Raw genomic sequence first — 21,183 nt, 5'->3', positions numbered from 1 at the left:
ATACACACACTCACACACGCACACACACACACACACACACACACATGTGTGTGTGTGTGTGTATGTGTGTATATTAAGTGTTTATGCTTTTATGTGGATTATTGCTCATTTGTGGCTTTAGATTCTTGGTAAATGGTTAAAACAACTCTTTTGTTTTTATTAGTGTCTCTTCCTTAGAATACTTTGGTGCACTGCTATAAATAATTAAGTGCACATGAATGTAATATGTGCCGTTTAATTCTTGATTTTATACTATCATCAAGCCGTTCTCTATCTTAGTTTTATCTGCGATAGATTAAAAGCTGTGCTCGTGGTGCACTGCGCTCTATTGTAGCGATTTGTGCATCCAGTGCTTTTAAATCTGGCGCTTTTCACTCGTTTTATCACTGCCAGTCACCACACCATTGGTCTCTGCTGCCAGCCAATCGGAAACCACTCTGTCTTCGGGCGGGCGGCACGAGCTCATTAACATGCAGGTATCCGACCAATGGGAGGATGTGTTTACCCTGCCCTCGAGACGCGAGGTACGCAGTTGCACCGGGAGAGAAACCGCTGCTCGGAGATCCGAGCCGCAATCCAGCCAGGCCGGAAGCCCCGGTCGCACTGCTTCCATAGAGTGAACCAGCAGGCTACTGCACAGCCTCAGATGGAAATAGTCTACTGTAGGATTACACTCTAGCCACATGGTTTATTTCAGATTTTGATTTAAATGGGCGTCGCACTTGGCCTTGCACCTTTCCTCCTTGAATTTTGTGATTTTATAATTTATGGTTATGCAAGGATTTAACATACCAGTAAGTAGTAATTTTATATACCTGATTTTCTTTAATTTTAATAAAACATACCAGGGCCTGTTTCCTCGTTGTAAAATGACAGATGGTGTAGTAAAAATGCAGATAAAAAAAAAATGCCAGGCTGTATGTGGCATGCTGTGCATTATAGAGTGCCTTGTTATAATTTCTAAAATAACAAAACAGGATGAGCTGTATCTTCCGAGAAATAAATTGTAATTTTATACCCTACATTTACATTTACATGACATAATCAAGGGCCTATTATTATTATTATTATTATTATTATTATTATTCACTGTAATATTATACAACGACTACTAATCAACGACCTCACAGCTCTTTTTTATTATCAAGAAGCTTAGCTGTATTATATTTTATGTGTTTTTATATTTTAGTTTAATTATTTTTTGATTAATTTTAATTTCGGCTATTTAAATAATAATAATAAAATAAAAAATAATATCGTTTGATTAATAGTTTAGAATACTGTGCTTTATGTATTGGTGTGTATATATTATGGCTGCCAGACGTATAAATTCCTAGCGGAAAATTTGCATACAAAGAGAACGGGAGGAATGTCTTCACACACCCCGGCCGACGTGCACTCCTTGCCGGCCAGCTCAGTCGCGGAGGGCCGCTTGTCTCGCAGCACTATCCGACCTATACCGCGTGATTTGATTAACTATCTGCTTTCCTGCCGTCGACGCGATCTTACAAATGTAATTGACATTTGCTTAATCAATTGTATTATGGTCGTCGATCCTTTGATTTTTTTTCTCCCGTTATTCGAACGATTGTTTGCTGCACGATTTCGCAAATTTTAGGCTAAAATAAAAAACAACAACAAATAACCGCATGCGATTACACGGCAGCAATTACATGCCAGTGCGTATAATTTTGGAATATTTAGAAAGCTGGTAAATGCTCAGTAGTGTTATTCTTACAGGTCTGTTGGCATACAGGAAAGGCTGAACGTAACAGCATGGCGAGGGGAAGGTAATGGCCGACTGCAAAGCACTTTCTCAGTGTGGAAACAAAGGCAGTCCTCCTGACGGGCGGCCATTCACCTTGGGTCGCTTTGCAGCCCAAGAACGCAATCTTCTGTTATCATGAATGCTATAGCAGGGCTTATTTCACGTTTTCGCGTTGAGGATTCACATGCAAGCTCACACATTACCTCAGGAAGGCTCGGTCAATACGATTTTTTTCTTCTTCCCAAGGACCTGAGTATGGAGCGATTTTATTGTTGTTGGTGTGGCATTGGATTGGACGCTGTAACTGGCAACATGGGGAGATAATGGTGCTGAGAATGAAATAGCTTAAATGATAATATGCCTGCTCTCTATTGGACGTTGTAAAAAGTAGTTTTAATGTAATTACATTTTATTTTAGTTATTACATTTATGAGACAGATATAGATTATTATCTTGGCAATCCATTTGTAAAAGCTATTGATGACCTCAGATGGAGAATCTATAATATAAAATGAATCTTTTACTTATATTTTGGAAATTACTAGAGTTGTTTTTGAATCCCCCCCCCCCCCCCCCCCCCCAACAGCCAGTACTGAAGCACAATATAAGCTTTCCCCTTTTGGGAGACCTGTTAAAATTCGTAATATATATATATATATATATATATTTCTTTTTTTTTTCTTTTTTCTTTTTTTTTACAGTAAAATACAGTTTATTTTAATTTTGAGAATGGGCCACTTTCCCATCCAGACTAAATATTTCTATTTTTGTGGCATGGCAGAGGATGTAGCCTGTAATGTATTTACTACTCCATTTGATTACCTGACCTGAAATAGGTCAAGGCAGACGAAGACAGTGAGAGTGCAGTTATTCACATGCGCACACACATATACTCGCGCGCACGTGCACACACTCGCTCACACACACACTCAGGGAGAGAGGGAGAAAGAGAGAGAGAAGGGGGGGGGGGGGGGTGAGTCCATGCCTTTCAGGAGCTGATGCATCTCTGTTATAAGGCTGTATTTTAAGTATATTATTATTTATTATTATTAATATTAATATTTTCAATACAATTCTTACGATTTGTGTCGAAACTCGGCGAACTGACAGCTCAGACTTCCCCTTCAAATAGTTTATTTTATTGTCATATTTATTAAGAACTGGGATTTTTGTAGCTTGAAAATGCTGCATGATATATTCGCGATTTATGCCACTTAATATCGTTATAGAGCAAAACGGTGCCATGCGTAATGAGAGGTGGATGGAGATTACAGAGGCACAAAAAAACGCCATGCATCAATCCGAGACAATAGGACGAGCTAGAGAAGGCAGGCAGCGTTGTTCACCTTGAGATAGGCTGAGTAGGCTTCCATCATTTTTAACCCTCCGAAACAGGACGACACGTTTCCTCTCCCTATCAAAACTACAAAGCGGGGGTAGGGGGGATTGTCAGATTGCCGCAGAAATCACAGTTGATCAAAATCATTATATTGCATGTCACTGTGCTTTTAGAGATGGTGACATCTGGTGACTGCTGACGTGGATGTTGAATAAAATGTTTAGGCTCGACGTAATCTGAGCATTGTAATGCTTTGCATACAAAACTGAACATATAGAAACCTAAAATGTGTCACCCTGCTCGACGTGTCTGTGAAATCTGAAGTGCTCCCCTCCATATTTAGGCCTGTATCCCAGGCTGATCAATAGAGCCGGAGCTGAACCCGGCTCAGTGGGCTTTCGGGCGCCTCGGTGGTCGTTTGTATCTGCCATGGCTTATTTTCTGTAGTCAGTTTTAAGTCGTAAGGTTTATTTTTTTATTAGCAATATTTTAAATATATATCTTTAGTGTGACAGGAAGGATATTTGAGCAGAAATAAATGAAGCGGTACTAATGATGTGTTTTCTCCCATTTATTTTATAGTACTAGACTGCAGTAATGTTTTGCATCGTGTTAGGCTTATCTTAAATGAGCTTTCCATTTTTTCCATTTACTGAACATGTCTCTGAATTTCTCCACTGACAGAAAAGATGATCGGGGGCTACGTTTTTGGCTGGAGAAGCCTGCGATCGACTGAATGCAACACATAGATACGAGGGAAAGGATTATTATATGGGTTGCATTTGATTTTCCTGACCTGCCCTATCCGGATTTCGGATTACTAAACATTCTTCGGAATGGAAGGACGGGATTTCGCTGCTCCGGCGCACCTCCTTTCTGAGCGGGGCGCCTTGGTGCACCGAGCCGCCTCTCGGATCGCTCCCTCGGGCCACAGCTCTGTGCAGCATGCCGGCCACTTCCCGCCGGGGAAATACTACCCCTCACACATACCAATGGCTCCCCACTCAGGTTAGTCAAACGTATAATGTGTGTGTGTCTCCCACACAGCAATACTGTTTTTCTTTTTTCTTTTTCTTTCTCATTTTGTTGTGCCATAAAGCCAGCTGTGCATTTATCAGCCCGAATACAAGACGGTGTCGGGCATGTATATGGAGTCGTAGCAAGCTGATTATTTTTGCACAAAAGAGAATAATAGAGGGGGTTTTTCTGTTATAAATTATGGGCTGCTCAGGTGTGACTGTTTACAGGAATCCGCTATGCAAATATCAGCTAATAAATCAAGAGAGATTTGATTTACACAAGGCCTTAAACCAGGAATTGTGATTAAGCTGAATCAACATTTATCTCAAAGGTAATGACGACATCTTTGTTAAACAAATAGTCACTTGATAAGATGGGTAAATGCCATGTGTTTAAGAGCTGTTTTAGTTTGCACGTAGGAAGCTGGACAGAGCACAACGACACTGATTTCCTGCTGGCTCGCGAGCTGAATTTGAAATGAGATTTTGTCACTTCACGTTAAATTGTAAAGTGTCACAATGATGCCATCGCTTAACCAAAACCCTTGGTCATACCCAGAGCCATAGGCATGGAATGGATGGATGGAATGGATGGATGAGCAGGTCTGCATGGGTTATGGCGTATGAAGGTTATAGGAAGGAAAGCAATACTAATCCTCCTTCTATATTGGGCTTTGAAGTGTCGGGGTGCAAATGTGTTCACAGTGAATGCATCAGGTTTAGCAAGTGACTTGGGTTTCATGTGAACCCAAATGTGAATGTTTTACAAACGGAAGTATGCACATTTGTGTCTGCACAGAAGAGTCCAAAATTTACAACCCTGCAGAATTAACTCCAACAGCTGATATGTTTTTTTTGTTTTTGTTTTTTTTAAAAGGACAATAAAAGAAAATGATGCACAGTCCCTCCACCCCACAAAACCTTGGAAGTGCTCCTCTTTACACATTTACTTGATTTGTGATCACTTTTTGTGCCCACATTCAGTTTTTCTTTTATTCTCTTCACACATTATTCTGGATTTAATTAAATATATAATTGCAAGAATTCAGTTCAGACAGGGAAAAAAAGATAATATAATTATATTGCACAGCTGTTTTAATGGACTGGATCACAAAATGCATGTTGGCCCTTTTTATTTTGTCCACCCATGTAAAACAAAAGAGATTTAAATAAGATAAGTCAAAACAGAGGCGTATTGATTGCATCAAACAGCTCCACTTTTGAAAGAATCTTCTTTGAAAATATGTAAATGCAACCCCTAAAAACACATGTTTATGATGCAGCTGAGCAGTCTTGGGTTACTGGCAAGCAAAAAGGCATATTTAAATATTTAAACCCTTTAAAGTTATTTTATATGCCCAAGCCGCTAAAAGTGTAACAACCCGCTCAGTGTCGGTGGTGAAAATTCAGTATGCATGTCATCCCTGATGATAATTATTATTATTATTTTTTTTAAAAATTCTGAATTGTGTTATTTTATATACTTGTCTGTTTATTTATGTTTGGGATTTTTTAATAAAGTGTTCTGCTACAGCAGGGCAGGGTTGTAGTAAGTTAACCAGATCCTAACCAAATTCTGCATTCATTTGCAAAAATCCTACTAAACATGAGGCATAATTAGTCATTCAGGAGAATTCATGGGTGCCGTTCACAATTCATCTCTCATCATTCATGTGTGCTTTTGGCAGTAGTGACACACACACACACACACACACACACACACACACACACACACACACACACTGCCTGCATCCATATGTCTTTCATTTTTATTTTTTTATTTTCTTACCATTCATTCTTACAGATGTTTTGCTTGAGAGCACGAAGGCTCAGTACAGAGCACAGGTGCACCCCTCCACCGCCTGCCCCCCAACCATATTTGGTGTACCTTTCGTAGTATTGTGCTACACACACGAAGGCCTAACCTTCCAAATGTCATCACTGTTCAATGAGCAACACAGGTGGTTTATTGTTCTCCTCAGTCTTGTCAGCAGCGCATGGGCGTGACAGCGGCGCGATCTAATATCCTCGTGATCTGCAAAATGATTTTATTCTTTACATTTCAAGTGTTTGATTGAATTAACATAAAAATAATTTGACATAATTTTCAAATCTTCTCTAGGCTCCACTAGGATGACTTTGTAATTGGGCTCTGCTGACGTCCAGCATTTGATTTATTGTTTCAATAATATTTGTAAATGTCAGGCATGCCATGATGCAGATATGTGGATGAGACATGAAGCATAATTTCAATTATATATATATATATATATATATATATATATATATATATATATATATATATATATATATATATATATAAAATAGCAGCTTGTAAAAATATTGGATTATTTCTGTTTCATTTTTTTTTAGACATTTTAAAAAAAAAAAAAAATTTGGTGGCAGAACTAGCTTTTAATACCAGCACCTGGATAGAAAGTTCATTAAAACACAATTTAAATGTAAACTCGTGTTGTAAAAGGAAAAAGAAAAAGAGATTTATACTTATTTTGAATTTTTTTTTAGAAAGAACAACATTACTTTGCAATTTAATTACTTTCATATAGATTTTTTTTCCAGTTCCCCCAAAACATTAAATCAAATCTTACTATGTAAGATTGGTTAAATGCTTGTAGGGTGTCGAACCAAACTGGTTCCAGTTTGTTCATCTTGACAGGGCAGGTCATTAGTGTCCCTTCAAGTGTCCTGTAGGCTGGCAACATTAGCACAACTGAGCGTGTTGTTTGCGGAGTGTGTTCAGTTTCTCTTCACTTTACCCCTGGGGACTAACTTGCACACTGGTTCACATGAATACTTTACAAAGAGCATGAATATTTCAGGGTTGATGTAAAAATGCATTCAAAGGCGGGTTTCTGATGTGGCTCCTTGAAAGGGTTCCTCTGACGTTGCGGAGGTATTTATTGCGAGCGCTCCCTTCACCCATTGCTGCTAAAAAAGAGCGATGGCAGTTGCAGCATTCTCCTCTGGCATTGTTCCTAACAGGCTTTTGGAATTTTGAATTTTTTTTCTGGGGAAAAATTTCCTTTGTTTTTTTGTTGTTTTTTTCCCTGCATGCCACATGCACACTTCTACCCTCTTGTCCACTGAACCATGTTACTTAGAGCCAGTAGAGATTCTGTCAGTTTGCATTTGCCTCTGTCCATCTTCACCTACTACAAGCCAGTCATTTGTAATGCATGTCAGGTGGTCGATTTATAGTTTACACTTGCACTGTGTTCTGGGAATCTGACATTGGAGCAACTTCTCTCTGCCTGTACTTGCTGATACAGTTCGACACGGACCTGTAAACTCCTCTAATGCGATTTAATTTGGCCAGTTCATTTACAAGGACTTTGAAATAGTAATTTTATCTTCTTCTGGCTCCGATGCAGAGTTGGAGACGGTCCTCGCTTGGCTGTGAGGCCAAGATTCAGATGTTGGATAATGTCAGAGCAGGAGACACAGTGGAGCTGTCTTTACTGCTGGCATTTATGGCTGTGGGCTCATCTTTCAGCCATATTGTTCTGATCAGTGTGCTCTGACTGAGGTGTGGCTGTGTGAAAGCAGCGGGGGGTTCACAGCCTGTCCATGGCTGAGCTCTGCTCTAAACATCCCATGTAATCAAAGGTCATATTTATGCCATCTCACTTAGTCTCCTCTTCCTTTGCATCTGCCCGGCCTCCCTTTCCATATGCTGTCCTCTGTCTCTTTTTCCCTTCCATTTTTCAGTCTCCTTTCTTTCCAGCAGGAAGACTCTTGTGTCTGGGAAGTAGTGGTCTTCCTGCCACTTCTGTTTTAGCCACCCTCCCTTGCCCCTGGGCCATTGTTGTAGACCACAGCTTTGTGTGTGTTTTACAGCTGCTGTTAAAGATAAAAAACAGCCCCTTCCACCCCCTTTATTGTTTTCTGGTAGGATGTCCCTGTCATTCCCTTGGTTTTTATGTCCTAGTTGGATATCTGAGCAGCGCCCCCCTTCAAAGGTTAGCCATGCTGTCTGGCTTCTCCCATTTTATTTTCCAAAGGAGAATAAATAACTTTACTGGGACTTTTATTGAACGTCTCATTGCTGGACTGTCCCATGGGTCTGTGGATGCTGGGAAGAGGCTTCAAAGACAAACACAGGTGTTTGGTGGAGTTAGCAAGGGGCTGGTTACAACCAGGGTCTTTAAAACAATAAACTTCAGCGAGTGAGTGAAGGTTGTTTGTGGGAAAAGAGGTTTCTTCTTCTTGGCCTTGTAGTTCTAGTGTTTTGAACACTCACCGGGTTTGTACCCAGCTCCTGTTTGCCTTTGCCCACTCCCCTTCCTTGTTGACCCCAGACAAGAGCAGCGGCCGGAGTGTGTTTCATGGCCAGTGTAATTATTTAGCAGCACAGCGTCCAGCCTCACTCATCCTGCCACTAGTCTTTTCTCTGGAACTCTAAACCTTTTGGGCTGTAGTGACATCTGAGCGAACATAAATTTTGAATATAGTGAGCATTGTATTAAAAGGCTACTTGTACACAGGGGCCACTATAGTTGATGTGCAGTGACAGAGCATGGGTCTTAGGCCAAGTTCTATTTGGCTTTACGCTACCGCTCTGCAAAACAGAGTGAGAACCATGGCCTGTTGTTGGGCTCGTTTGTGGATTGTTGTGATATAACACAGTTCAGACATGCTGTCAGTGTAGTCCCTCTGAATAGTGGAGGTGTTGCTTGGCATCCTACACCTGGCTGAAATAGCACCTTGCCCTGTGCAGCTGCCATCTGTCACCTTCCCCTGACACTGCGCCCCCCCTGGAAATCCAACTGACTGGCAAGGGCAGTCAACTGTCTGTGAAAGGGTAAGCCCCTTACATATTTGCAAATACCTTTGCTTGCAAGAGTAACAAGACTTTAGGTGTATCTGTATCATTAAAATTTTTTATTTATTTTTTTACTAATGATTTAAGTGATCATGAAAAAATTGATTTTAGCATCTAAATCAGCCACTGAGTGTAATAAATTCAAAGTTCTATTATTTAAATTTTGTTGCTTATCAGCAAAACTGTTCACACAAAGTGAACGCTTTGGGTAGAGAAAAAAAAAAAAGGAAGAGGATTTTGGTTAACTGGTGGCCATGTTACCTCAGATACAGGCTCTTGACTCAGTCCGCTACCCAAACCACACCATGTGGCATGATGCCACAGAACCCTTGCCTTGAGCTTGGGGCGTGTACACAGGACAAACACAAAGGAGTCCCATGGGTGACGGTGACTACCAGGGTAATACCTTCCTGTATTGGATTTCAGGGCATTGGATTTCAAAACCCTCTCATGTATTTTTACACTCAATGTGAGGAAGTGAAAAGTTAATTGACGAATCCAACGACGCCACGATGAACAGGCACGCACATATGCATGCACGCAAAAAATAATGAAAATAAAAGTGTTGTTGCCTGCTTAAATAGACTGATAGGTTTGCCCAAAGCCAACCGCTGCTATTTTGTTTGTGATTCAGATCTCTCTCTGCCACCCCTCATGCACCCTCCCTCTCTCTTCTAGTATCAGGCTGCTTCTCATCAGGCAGCCCCAGGCCCACCTCAGCGCATGGCCGTATTGCATGTGACAGCTGTTAGACATTATTAACGGCTCAAGCAGAAAATCCAGATTACTGTTTTTTAATTTCAATTTTATTATTGTAATCGTTCAGTGAAAAGAACAAAAAAAAAAATAGGGGGGCCCTTTTGTTGTTAGCAGATTTGTGGTCAGTGACAATACTGCAAGCACACGAGTGTTATGAATGTGTGTGTGGTTATGTTTGGGTTGGTGGGTGGGTTTGCGTGTGTGTTTGTGTGTCTTGGGGTAGTGTTCTCCAGACAAACCACCCCACCCCACTAGAGCTGAGGCACCCCGTGGTTGGCTGTGAGGCCTAGACAGGTGCATTGTTAACCCTCTAACGTCTGAGCCCGTCTCTGCTGGATCTGATGTTAGTTCTCTGGCAGAATTTAATGCCACTTGGTGCGGCATGTGTAGCAGTCCCAGTTTGTGCTGCATTCACAGGAAACAGCATGCTGCTCTAATGGCGTGTTCTTTCTCCGCACAAATTAGGAGTTTTGAAAATGACAGTTTTTCGGGGTAGCTGTGCAGGCTTCACTTTCTGCTTCAGCACTAACATGTTGTAATGTCTGGATTTTTATTTTGAAACAACGATACAATTCAGCAACTGCTATGGTTTTTCTCTAGAGTTTGTCTTTATTTCCTTCGCTTTCTATTTTCTGGATTCTGAGCTTCCCTTACTCAATTGACTGTAATCTATAAATGATAGTGTGTGGCAAACTGGTAGATAAACTTTACCCACGATTCGAAGTCTGCCAGTGAAGAGAAGCAGGTGTTTGTGATGTACAGTACCATTCAATAAGATGTTCCACTTAGTATATGCAGAAAAGAAAATTGCCATTAAATATACAAGCCGTATGCCTCTGAAGAGTGTGTCAGCCCTTTTGTGAGAAAACAAAGATTAGCATCAGGAATTCCATTTTAATAAGTCTCTTGGGAATATCCAAACAGATGCCAAGTCCTCAATCCAAAAGGGACTTGTTGCACTTTCTGTCTCTCTCGCTCTGTTTTTTCCACCCTCTGTCTTGGTCTCTCTCTCTTGCATGAATATCCTGAGCTCTGCCTGACACAGATCAGAACCCCCCCAAAAACTTCTTCCTCCCCTTCTGCTTTCTGTTCAAATCACTCATTTTGCACCATAAATTCTCTCATGCCTACACGTTTGTTCTTTGATGAACCATGTCATACCCTTTCTGCTCCTCCCTGAAGCTTCCCCACATCCTCCATTTCCCCCGCCCTTTTCATATTCACCCCCCACCACCAGTTCCTCAAAATGGATTGTTTTTTTGCCCTCTACCTCTTTCTGTATATTTTCCCCCTGCCCCCTCTGCCTGATGTGACCACTAGGCTACACTGCCTCCTCTCTCTCTGATACAGTATGCATCCCGTGGATCCGGGGTAAATGACTGGCTTTGCAGCAACAGATGTGCGTACGTCTGCTGTCGCTGCTTTGCAGTAAGGTTTTTCCTCTTGCCATGCGTGCCCACTGACCTCCCCTCTGGTGTTAGCGAGTTAAGGTTACTTTGTTTCCTCGAGAAAGAAAGAAAAAACGGACAGAGAGAGGGATGTGACGGCAAGTCTAGATGCACACTTGTCAAATGCTGTCATACACTTGCTGGTGCATTACAAATACGCATAAAAAAACAGCATGTACACACTTGCGTATGCACACACACAGAGCATAAGCACGTCATGCAGACTCACACATCTTCCTTCCCAGGAGGCCATGGGGCCAGTGGGACAGAGCAAGCTTGAGAGTCTGGTTCATCTGTTTACATCTAATTATAGAAACAGGGCTATTTCTGCAACCACTACTCCAGCTTTTTTTCATATTCTAGAGTGAGAGAGAGAAGGAGGGAGGGAGGGAGGGAGACAGTTGGGGAGTAGGAATAAAAGGAAGGTGTGAGAGAGAGACGAAGAGAGAGAGAGAAGAAAGAGGGAAAAAAACAAAGCCTTGACAGCCTTTTCTCACAATGGTGAGCGGTTATCTCATCCCCTCAGCACTGCTACAGTCTGCAGTGTCTCAGTACAGTACAACAGGACAGGGAGGGGGAGAGTGTCTTGTATTGTAAGCCCTCTCATCCTCATGTAACATGAATGTGCAAATTTATGAGAAACAAGCAACAGCAAAACAAAGCAATCGCTGTTTTCTGTTTTTTCTTTCTTTCCTTTCCCCCCCTTATCCATTAGCCTTGACAGTCACCCCAATAAAAGAGAATAAATTCTGCACCCGTGCCCTGTAGGCTTTTAGTTTGACCCAGCGCCGTCCATCCAAAACAGTCCAAACAAAGCGAAGTAAGAGTTGATGTTGGGGATTAACGTTGTATAAAATGTATCTAGTATTAAAGAGACGGGGCCAGTGCTGTAGTTAATCCTCAAGCTTGGTGGCTGACACCCAGCTGAGTGGCTGCAGTTTGCCGGTGGGGCTGGAGCGGAGGAGGCACTGGGCTTCCTGCCTGGGGATAGCCAGGTGAGAGCCAGATCAGGCCAGGGATGTGCCTCTTTTTGGTTTGGGGAAAGGGGGAGGGGGGGGGGGGGGGCAGGCAGGCTGCAGCCTCTTGCAGGTGTTTTCATTACAAAAAAAAAGAGGAAGAAGAAGAAAAAGAAAAGAGGCTGAATGCACAGCCTGTGGGATGCAACTTGAGACAGGTTCTTCCCATCCCCCCACCCTAATACATAAACTCCTACATAATGGAAATGCTTGCTTGCATACACCAAACTGCCACCACCCACTCCTTTTCCTTTATTCTCAGACGTGGCAGGTAAATTAATTGGCTGCCAGTGTGTAACATATATGCCGAGATAAAGGTGCTCTGTCTGGCCGAGGTGTAGCGTAACGACCGTAATGATAGCTCCATTGTGCTTATGTTTAGGGGGGTAGTTAGCGGCACAGCTAGCAGGGTCGTTGCCGGAGGGCTGGATAGCCTCTGATTAATAGTGGGGAATGCTTTGAAGTGACACCCAAGTGCACCCGCTCACAGGCTAATGGCAATGCCATCGGTATAGGGAGTGCTCCCTCTTCCTCAGTCTTCATTAGCTAAGTTTCCCCAGTACTCTCTCGCCACCCACGCCTTACATGCTTGCCTCTTATATAGACAGCCTTTAGGAACACTTACGTGTTTTATTCTTGCAGTTGTTCCGTGGTTTCGCTGTCATTTCTCATTCACATTTGTGTAAGGAGATTGTTTTTTTCTTTAAGGCATCGAACGAAAGCAAAGAAGAGGCCTTTACTCACAGAGTTTCACCACGAAGGTGAACTGTGTCACAGCCTAAAGACTCATGGGATTCATGTGGCACAAGTGGGACATGGCAGGGGACTGTTCCCAGGATCCACTTTGATCTGGCATGCTGACGGACGAGCTACAGCTGTGGATGTGTGTGTGTTGTAGCAGGGAGGCAGGGTTGGGTCTGTCAGCTGTTGCAGTAAAGTAAACTATTAGTGGTGGGAGAAGGCAGCGATTCCAGTGAAGAATTAGAACCAGTTCTAATTGCAGTGAGGTTGGGCTATGATTACATGCTGGCTAATGCACTGACAGACCTCTTACTTGGCTGGCTCTCAGAAAGCTGCTGAAATGGCTCGATGCCTTTTGGTTATACAGCATAATGGGAGGGTGTGTGAACACACTTGTGTGTGTGTGTGTGTGTGTGTGTTTGGTATGTGTGGGTGGCTGCCTGTGTGTATCTCTGATTAAACTTGCTTTTAAGGAGTGGGGTTTTTTGTGCTTTTTGCATGTTTTTCCGCAAGTTTTTGCATACTTGTGCGTTTTCTGTTTGATAGCTGTGCTCCGCTTGTTTCTTGAGTGCCTGTCATTATTTGTAGTAGAAGCAACTTTTCTTTCCAAATCAAAACTCAGCTGGCACAACTGTCTCTGAACAGTACAGAAGAAGTGTGTTTTAGCGTGTTTTGAGTTTTTGTGTGTATGCCTCTGTTGTATTTGTGTGTGTGTCTGTGTATGCCCATGGGAAACAGCAATCAAAGGAGCCGTGTGGTGTAGAGATTGTATGAAAGGAGTGAGAGAGGAAACAGAGTGGCAGGCAGCTGAGAGGGCAGCATGTGGGGGTGGACAGGGGGCTGATGCAGGTGCCTAATTCTACCTCATCTCTGGGCATTTTATATTCCATCCATCTCTCTCTTCTCCAGTTCTTTATGGGGCTGCTGGTTGATAAATCCACCTGCTTCAATTACGTTGCTGATTAGCGGGTATGTCTGAATAATAGCACACAGATGGATTTATACATTGTAAGCCTGTTGCTGAAGTAATCAGGTAGGACTTTTAAGAAGCTGTGCTTATTTTTCACCTCATAATTTGAATTATAATTAGGATTTTGCGTGTGTGTGTGTGTGTGTTTATTCAGGTGTGAAGGCTTCTTTCCCTTCTACAAGAAGCTCAGCAGTAAAGTGCTTAAAATCACATGATATTCCTTGCATATGGCCTGACAGTTATGAGAAATATCTGCTGTTTCTTCTTCAGACCCATAGGCCTGTGTTGTCTGGTTTTATCTAGGCAGAAAAAATACAGACATCATTGTGGTTTCTCAGAGCTCTGGAGGTCAGAGAAAACATTCAAAAGTCACAGGAATTTTCTAGTGTGTCTCTGTGCTGATTACTTACTGATTTAGTCATGGCTCTTACATAGACTGGTGTGTTTCAAGGATTACTCGTGGGATCACATGAGAGATCTTCAGGAGGCATTTTCATACAGCAGGGACCCCAAATGCAACCCCAACAACAGTCCACTGATGACTACCAATCATAAATGTGTCATGCGTATGTTTATTCGTGTGTGGTTGTTAGGAAACAAAATGGGATGAGTTTGAGTTTATTAATTCATGTACAAGATCAGTAACGTGTCGGCTAAGCAGTGACGTATGAGGAGCGAATTGGTCATCCTTGGTAACAGGGTATTGCGAGACTAGAATAATCTGTACACATGGAAACTGGATGGATAAATACCACGTGTATAGCGGTAAAGTGGGCAGCTGTGTGGGAAGCAGAGGATTGTTGGGAAGAGTGGAACATGTGAGGGTTGTGCAGATGTCTGTTATTTTAGAGAGCAAATTTTCTTTAAGCTATGAGGTCCACAGTGTATTAACTCTATTGTGTGTGTGTGTGTGTGTGTGTGTGTGTGTGACTAAATGCGTGTATCCCTGTTTGACAGATCTTATTTCAGAAAGTGGAGCTGCTTTGAGGATCAATACTGACATGCTGACTGCACTCGTGCACATGCACGACACACATACACACACTTTTTTTTGCGCTCAGTGTCTCATCTGTCAGTTGTCAGTTTTCTCCAGCTCCATGGGTTCTCTTTCGAGCTAGGCAGATGGCGAACACTCAGAATGAAAGCAGATCCTAAGTCCTTTTGGATCTCCATCAGTCTCTGGGACCATCCTGCACAGGGCTCAAGTTTCTCAAGCACCGGCTGAGCCTTCCCGGCGCTCCAAATCAGCCGTTTCGTCACCTTGCTTTACCCAGCTCACGTACGTCGAGTGTAACGGCGGTTCTTTTAAGTCTCGCATCCAGCAGCAGTCCACATTAACTCACGCAAGCGCTGAAGCTAAAAAGGCTGCTGACAGTTGCTCCCATTGCTTACGCCACCTCCTCCCTACCATTTCAACAGATACCTAATCCCAGTAGGGTATCTATGCCCCTCTGCTCTTCCAGCTTCTCACCAAGTGTGTAGCCCTGCACTGCATGCATTAACCAAGTTCACCAAAGGGCATATTTCCCCACACTGGTCCATGTCTCTTACCTGAAGGAGCAGCTGCACTTCAGGGTCTATCAGCCTGTATGTTTTTATTTGAGAATGAGCAGGATTCATTACAGCACGCTTGCTTGGACCTGCTTTTGTTTGAAGGCTGCCCTGCACCTAACTGCAAGAGATTTTTATGAGGCACGGTTCTGAGCCAGTCAGCCAGGCTGCTGTGCCACAACCAGATTGGTGGGGAGCAGTGCCATTCCACCACATACACCATCTGGGAGATTGTGCGGAGAGGAAGGGAGAAAGTTTGTGTTCTTTTGATTATGCACATATGTTTGTGTAGGTTTGTATTCGTGAACATGCAAAGGGAGAATGGTGGTTAGAGCTACTTGTGAAAGGATTTTTTTTTTAAAGGGGGAAAAAAGTTTGTCTTTTTTTAAAAAAAAATTTTTTTAAGGTGGACCTTATACCTTATAAATTTAAGGTGGACCTTATACTGCCCCTGCCCACATCTTGTGATTTATGGGCTTGTGAAGGAAATCTCTCATTTGCCACTTTTCGTCTCTTTTTTTCATGTCATTTTTTTTCTCACTCCGTCTCAGTGGAATTCCGTTTTCATCCAGATCTTTCACTGTTTCCACAAAGCAGCAATAGAATAAGAGAGAATAAGGGAGGAAGGGAAGCGAAAAGGACGGCAGCCAGAAGGAAGCCGTAGTCCTTTTTTGCGATTGGTTTAAAACCGTGTTGAATAAAAGCCTTGTCGTAGTGGATATGCTTCAAGTAAATATTCATAGGTGTTGACATGCCAGCGTAACGTATTGTGTTTGTGGCAAGCAGGCATGTCGGTATGCAGTGTATACTTTCTGCTTGTAAATAATTCAAAACACTTGTTATGGTGCTGTTCCCGCTGCATTGTGGTTTGAGCATCATTGTTGACACTAATAAATGAAAAAAATGTGTTTGCATCTTTTGTGCAACTTTATATGGAGAACACTGCTGGCCACGGGGCTGAATGTAACTGGTTTTTGCTGCTAATATCTGCCGGTGAGCACATTACCGCACTGAGGTCGCAGTCGGGTCAACTGCAGTCTGGAGCTTTTAGTGTTGGTGTGCATGTGAATGTACATTTATCATGTCTTTATGTGGACCTTACTCACTCAGGTGCTAGCTATAAATCTAGCTCACCCTTTCCTGGCCTGGTGAGGACACAGCAGGAGCCGATGGGGGTTCACCTTTTTTCTTTTCTTTTCTTTTCTTTTCTTTTACAAACATGGGGGGGGGGGGGGGGGGGGGGGTATAGGAGGCCAAAGGGTTAGACGGGAAGAGAAGAAGAGAAGAGAGATAAATGAGGGAGGGGGCTTAATGAGAGCCCTGACTCACATGATTATGGGACTGGTTGATAGAAATCAGGATCTTTCTCAAAGAAGTCAATTAACCCCCTCCCCCTACTCTAATTATGCATGGATTGCTCCACTGGCTCTTTACTGATAGGGCTGCTCAGCACAGCTCAATATGCAGACTCATGCTGCCTGAGTCTGTGTTGTGAGAAGCATTTGTCAAGCTTTTTTTTCAGTCAGCTAGCAGCCTGCTTTAAACTCAGGGTTTTTCAAAGCCATTTGTTACCCCCATTCTACTCCTCTTTACTCACCTGCCAGGCAGACAGTCAGTACCAGGCAGTGCCAGTAGGGGGCTCCACCCTCAGGAGGATTCTGGTTATTAGCGTATTAGTAACTAGATGATGGCTGAACTCTGTGGTCAGAGCAAATAAGCAATGTTGTAGAATGTCAACACGACCAGGCGGCTCCTTCACAGCACCCAGTGTTGACATAACTGCTCTCTTATCTGAGGAGAGCAAAGCCCATCGCCACAATAGAAAGCTATGCCAGATCAAATACAGTAAAGGCTAGAAACCACACTCTCCAAAACACAAATCCATAGTCACACAGTGGCTGTGAGGGAATGCGGTGCATGTGGTAATACATACAGCACAAAACAATGGATAAAGCTGCGGTCCCAGCACAGGTTATTCGTTCTGCTAGACTGCCTGGTTTTCATGTTAACCCATTAAAATAATGGGGTGTTTAGGGTGCTGGCAGTCTGCGTAAAGAACCTGGACTCTGCTGTTATTGCTCAGCTTGGTAACGAATCAGTCTGACAGTCATAAAACACGCTTTGCCATTAAGCATCAGTGAATGAGCGGTTTAAGGTGAAGTGACAACTAATAGTTGTCTCAACAAAAAAAAAAGCAGAAGAAAACAAAGGACGCAGGGGAGAGAGGACGCAAAAAGAAAGATGTCCGTGTTTTGATTTTCAAAATCTGTGTTTAAGCACCTGTGTCACATTTGCGATCTCTGTGTCAAAACATTTCAGGAGACCTTCTTCCCCTCATTGCCTCACAGCACCCTAATAACTCTTCTTTAGTCTGCTTCCTCGCCGCTTCCCCTCCACACGCCGCCCCTCCTCTCCATTATGGCCTCTGCCAGATCTAGACGGCGCTTGGCTCACACTGGCGTTATGATAACCTGCTGAAAGCTGTTGCTCTCCTGTGAGCATGCAGACTCCCAGCCGAGGTTTCCCTGCATCACTTTTCCCTCGTGTTCTCCGGTCAACCCCACAGCTATGACTTGCTTCATTTGTTTCATACATTCACCAAATCATTGCATGAGTTCAGACTTTTCATATAAATTCTGACTTTCTGACCCAGCATAGGTGCTAATATATTTTATGGCCACCAATGTTACGCATAAATTAAAGAAAAATAAGAATAGGTGTACTGTTCAAAGTAACTTTAATAGTTACTCAGGGATACTGAGTTTTTATTTGAAACCTAAAACACTGCTAGTATAGAACTATTAGACATGGCCAGTTGGAAAACATTTTTTTAACTTGCAGCCTTATAACTTTTCAGTATTGGTGGTGTTTTTGTGTGACTTGTCAGTAAGTGTGTGTGATTGGAAGGATCTGCTAAGGCAAACCAACCAAGCAGCTGCAACACATCTGTTGGCTTCGATCAGATGCTGCAAGCCTGTTGTAAGCCCACATGATCTGTTCCCTTCTTCTCTGCTATTTCTTTTATATTTGTGTGTGTGTGTGTGTGTGTGTGTGTGTGTGTGTGTGTGTGTGTGTGTGTGTGTGTGTGTGTGTGTGTGTGTGTGTGTGTGTGTGTGTGTGTGTGTGTGTGTGTGTGTGTGTGTGTGTGTCCCAGACAAATACAGAGGGGAGGATAACACATGATGGCCCATACTGCCCCTCCAACATACTAAATGTGAATGAGCAGCTGATCTAGAAATCCTTCGTGGTTTGACCTTGTATTTTTGCCTCTTCCACAATGAGTCGTTAAAGCCCGTCAAGATAACCAGCTGGAGAGCAGAGGAGGCTAAGGTAGGTCATGGCAGGTCAGGGAATAGGAGGGGAGACAAGAGGCATTTAAATTTGTGGGGAGTTTTGTCTTTGCTGCTGCCTTGCTCTGTGTTACACTTCATCTGCTGATGTTTGTGCAATGATGAGCTCCGTTCTTTTGTAATGATGACAGGAAATGCTCCTAATTTTACTCATCTCTGCCTTTGTGGCTGCAGATGTTGAGCAGACACCGGCAGCAGCATTCCATAGATGACCGGTGTCAAGAGTTATCGCAAGATATAACTCATCTTTAAAGGCCAGTTTGGCAGCGTGATTTGGCTAAACTCGTGCATTTGAAAGTGCAGATGGATAAAGTGGGAGAGGAAGTGGTTATCTCCGTGAGTCGAGAAGAGTCTTGTCATTATGGCTAAGACGTTTGGTAACAAGAGAAGTCAAGGTGATGCATGTGAGATTATACACTGTGTTCTTTACAAGGTGATACTGTATAATGTTTGGCCTTGGCTACCCAGGTGCCTCGCTTCCCCTTGTCTGTAGGTTATCAGAACAAAACTGCTTGCATTTGTCTTAGCCGAACGCTACAAGAATTAAACATTTTTCCTTTGTTCCCCCTGTGAACCAACAGCAAATTACATTCAGGGCTACAGAAAGACCTTGGACTGGCTGGTGCAGCGGTTCCCGGCTCTGTTATCTGCACTGTTCTGCTCTGTGCCTCTGACAGGCTACATCAAAAAGAGAGAAGCCAGAGCAGGGAGCTGCCTTCTGTTTCTCTCACAGACATCAGACTTTATCATATTACAGGACAATCCAAGAGAACTTGGAGGACAGCAGCAACGTAGTGACTCCAACCAGACCCCTGATGTCCAGGACTGCTCTGCATGACCTAAATGAGGTGCCAGGCTACAGACGGAGGGAGGGAGAGAAGATGGGAAGACTAGGGAGAACAGGACATTCCGACGAGTCCTCGTTGCCGTTTGAATGCTAGGATGTTGATTTATGGGTGACTCTGATATAGGGAGGGGCTAACCCCATAAAACAAGATGTTCATTACACTTTTGGACCTTGTGAACACTGATGGACAAACAAGAGCAGAGAAACGGAGCGCAAATGGGACAAGAGAGTGGGAGGAAAAGTGATTTTAAAGAGAAAAAAACAGAAAATGAAGAGAAAGTGTTTCCATTTTGAAGCATGTGGCTGACGCCAACTGAGGGAAGAGACCGAGGTGATGAGGGAGGACAGAAATATGGAACTGAGCAGCAGGGGTATGGAGGGAGAGTGATGTGGGATGATGGAGAGGGTGTGAGGACGGAAAAGGAAAACTGAGAAGGGGAATGAGTGATGGGGCTCGAAGGAGCAAATGGAGAAGAAGGGATGAAAGTGAAAAAGGGAAGACAGCAGGCAAAATTTGCCCCAATGAATTGAGCTGCTTGCAGATTTATGTGGTGTTGTGGTTATCATTGTGCATGAACCAAAGGAGATGGGGAGACTCGAGCAATGCGACGCCCAAGCGTGAGCGTGCGTTTATCTGTGTATGCATTGCAGCGCACTTTTATTCTCCCTCCTCCAAAGCAAACTAACTTCTGAATTTGACAGAACCCTCGCCTGCGGTGAGGTAACATCCACCAACATCCACACTACACTTTTCCAAAGTCTATCTACCTAGCACTGCTGGTTGAGAGAAGAGGATTAGACCACCCAGGACTGGGTAGTCAAAGCACCGCTTTGATGTGGCACGAGCATATGTGCAGTGCATGGGTACAATCTCTGCTAAAACACACTCGCAAAACACAGTTTTACTGCCTCCTGTGCAGCATCATTACTCCTCGTCAGTGGAGCGGTGGGATGCTTAAAAAGAGAAGGAGAGCGAGAGCGAGAGAGACACAGCCACCTCCTGTGCCAGGCACTGCCAGGCTGAAATGCTGGAGCCGTATGGTCACCCCGAGGGAGGGGAAACCTGCCCGGTCTAACCACATCTCAATTAACCAATTAAGTTCAAAAGTTAACAGGGTACTAATTAGAGAATAGTGCTGAATCCTTGTTTTAATCTGTCTTTTTTCCCCACTACGAGGCATGTCTGTGTCCGTGACCTGGCTGGCTGAGCTTTGCCTACGTCGGCTGAAACATGGCACGCGAGCTGCCGTTAGTCACCCATCCATCCACATGGCCAGAACATAAAACCAATGGATTTAGAAGGATCAGTCATCAGCTGTAAAACAAACCAGATTCAGAGCATTCCATCTGATCTTTCCAGTGGAACAGGAGGACCATGAAAATCCCATTTTTGGATCTAGAGTTTTCAGAGACCTGTGAGTGAATATTCACAAATGAAGGATAGTTTTTAGTCATAGCTAACGTGGCTGTTTCCTGCTCATCCGGCTTGTATTTGTTCCTGCAGATGGGCTTTAATGGATGCCAAATGGGAG

The 21,183-nt window shown here is 43.3% G+C and overlaps 1 protein-coding gene across 6 annotated transcripts in view; it reads left to right on the top strand.

Annotated features, from left to right (window-relative positions):
• The first annotated feature begins 536 nt into the window (after positions 1-536).
• Positions 537-21,183, top strand: part of bahcc1a (BAH domain and coiled-coil containing 1a) — a 62,217-nt gene continuing 41,570 nt past the window's right edge. For 5 of the 6 annotated variants that reach the window (XM_087839835.1, XM_087839834.1, XM_087839833.1 and 2 more), the window contains exons 1-2: positions 537-794; positions 3,792-4,115. In XM_087839835.1, the coding sequence (XP_087695961.1) occupies positions 3,944-4,115 (172 nt within the window). In that variant the 5' untranslated portion in view covers positions 537-794; positions 3,792-3,943. Of the gene's footprint in view, positions 795-3,791; positions 4,116-19,319; positions 21,067-21,183 lie in introns of those variants that run through there. The other variant, XM_087839837.1, reaches the window with a different exon arrangement.

The sequence above is a fragment of the Neolamprologus brichardi genome, chromosome 4 (assembly GCF_056152115.1).
Source record: "Neolamprologus brichardi isolate AB-2024 chromosome 4, ASM5615211v1, whole genome shotgun sequence".
NCBI lineage: Eukaryota > Metazoa > Chordata > Actinopteri > Cichliformes > Cichlidae > Neolamprologus > Neolamprologus brichardi.
The sequence above is the reverse complement of the archived record's forward strand: the minus strand, read 5'-3'. Positions and strand labels throughout refer to the sequence as shown.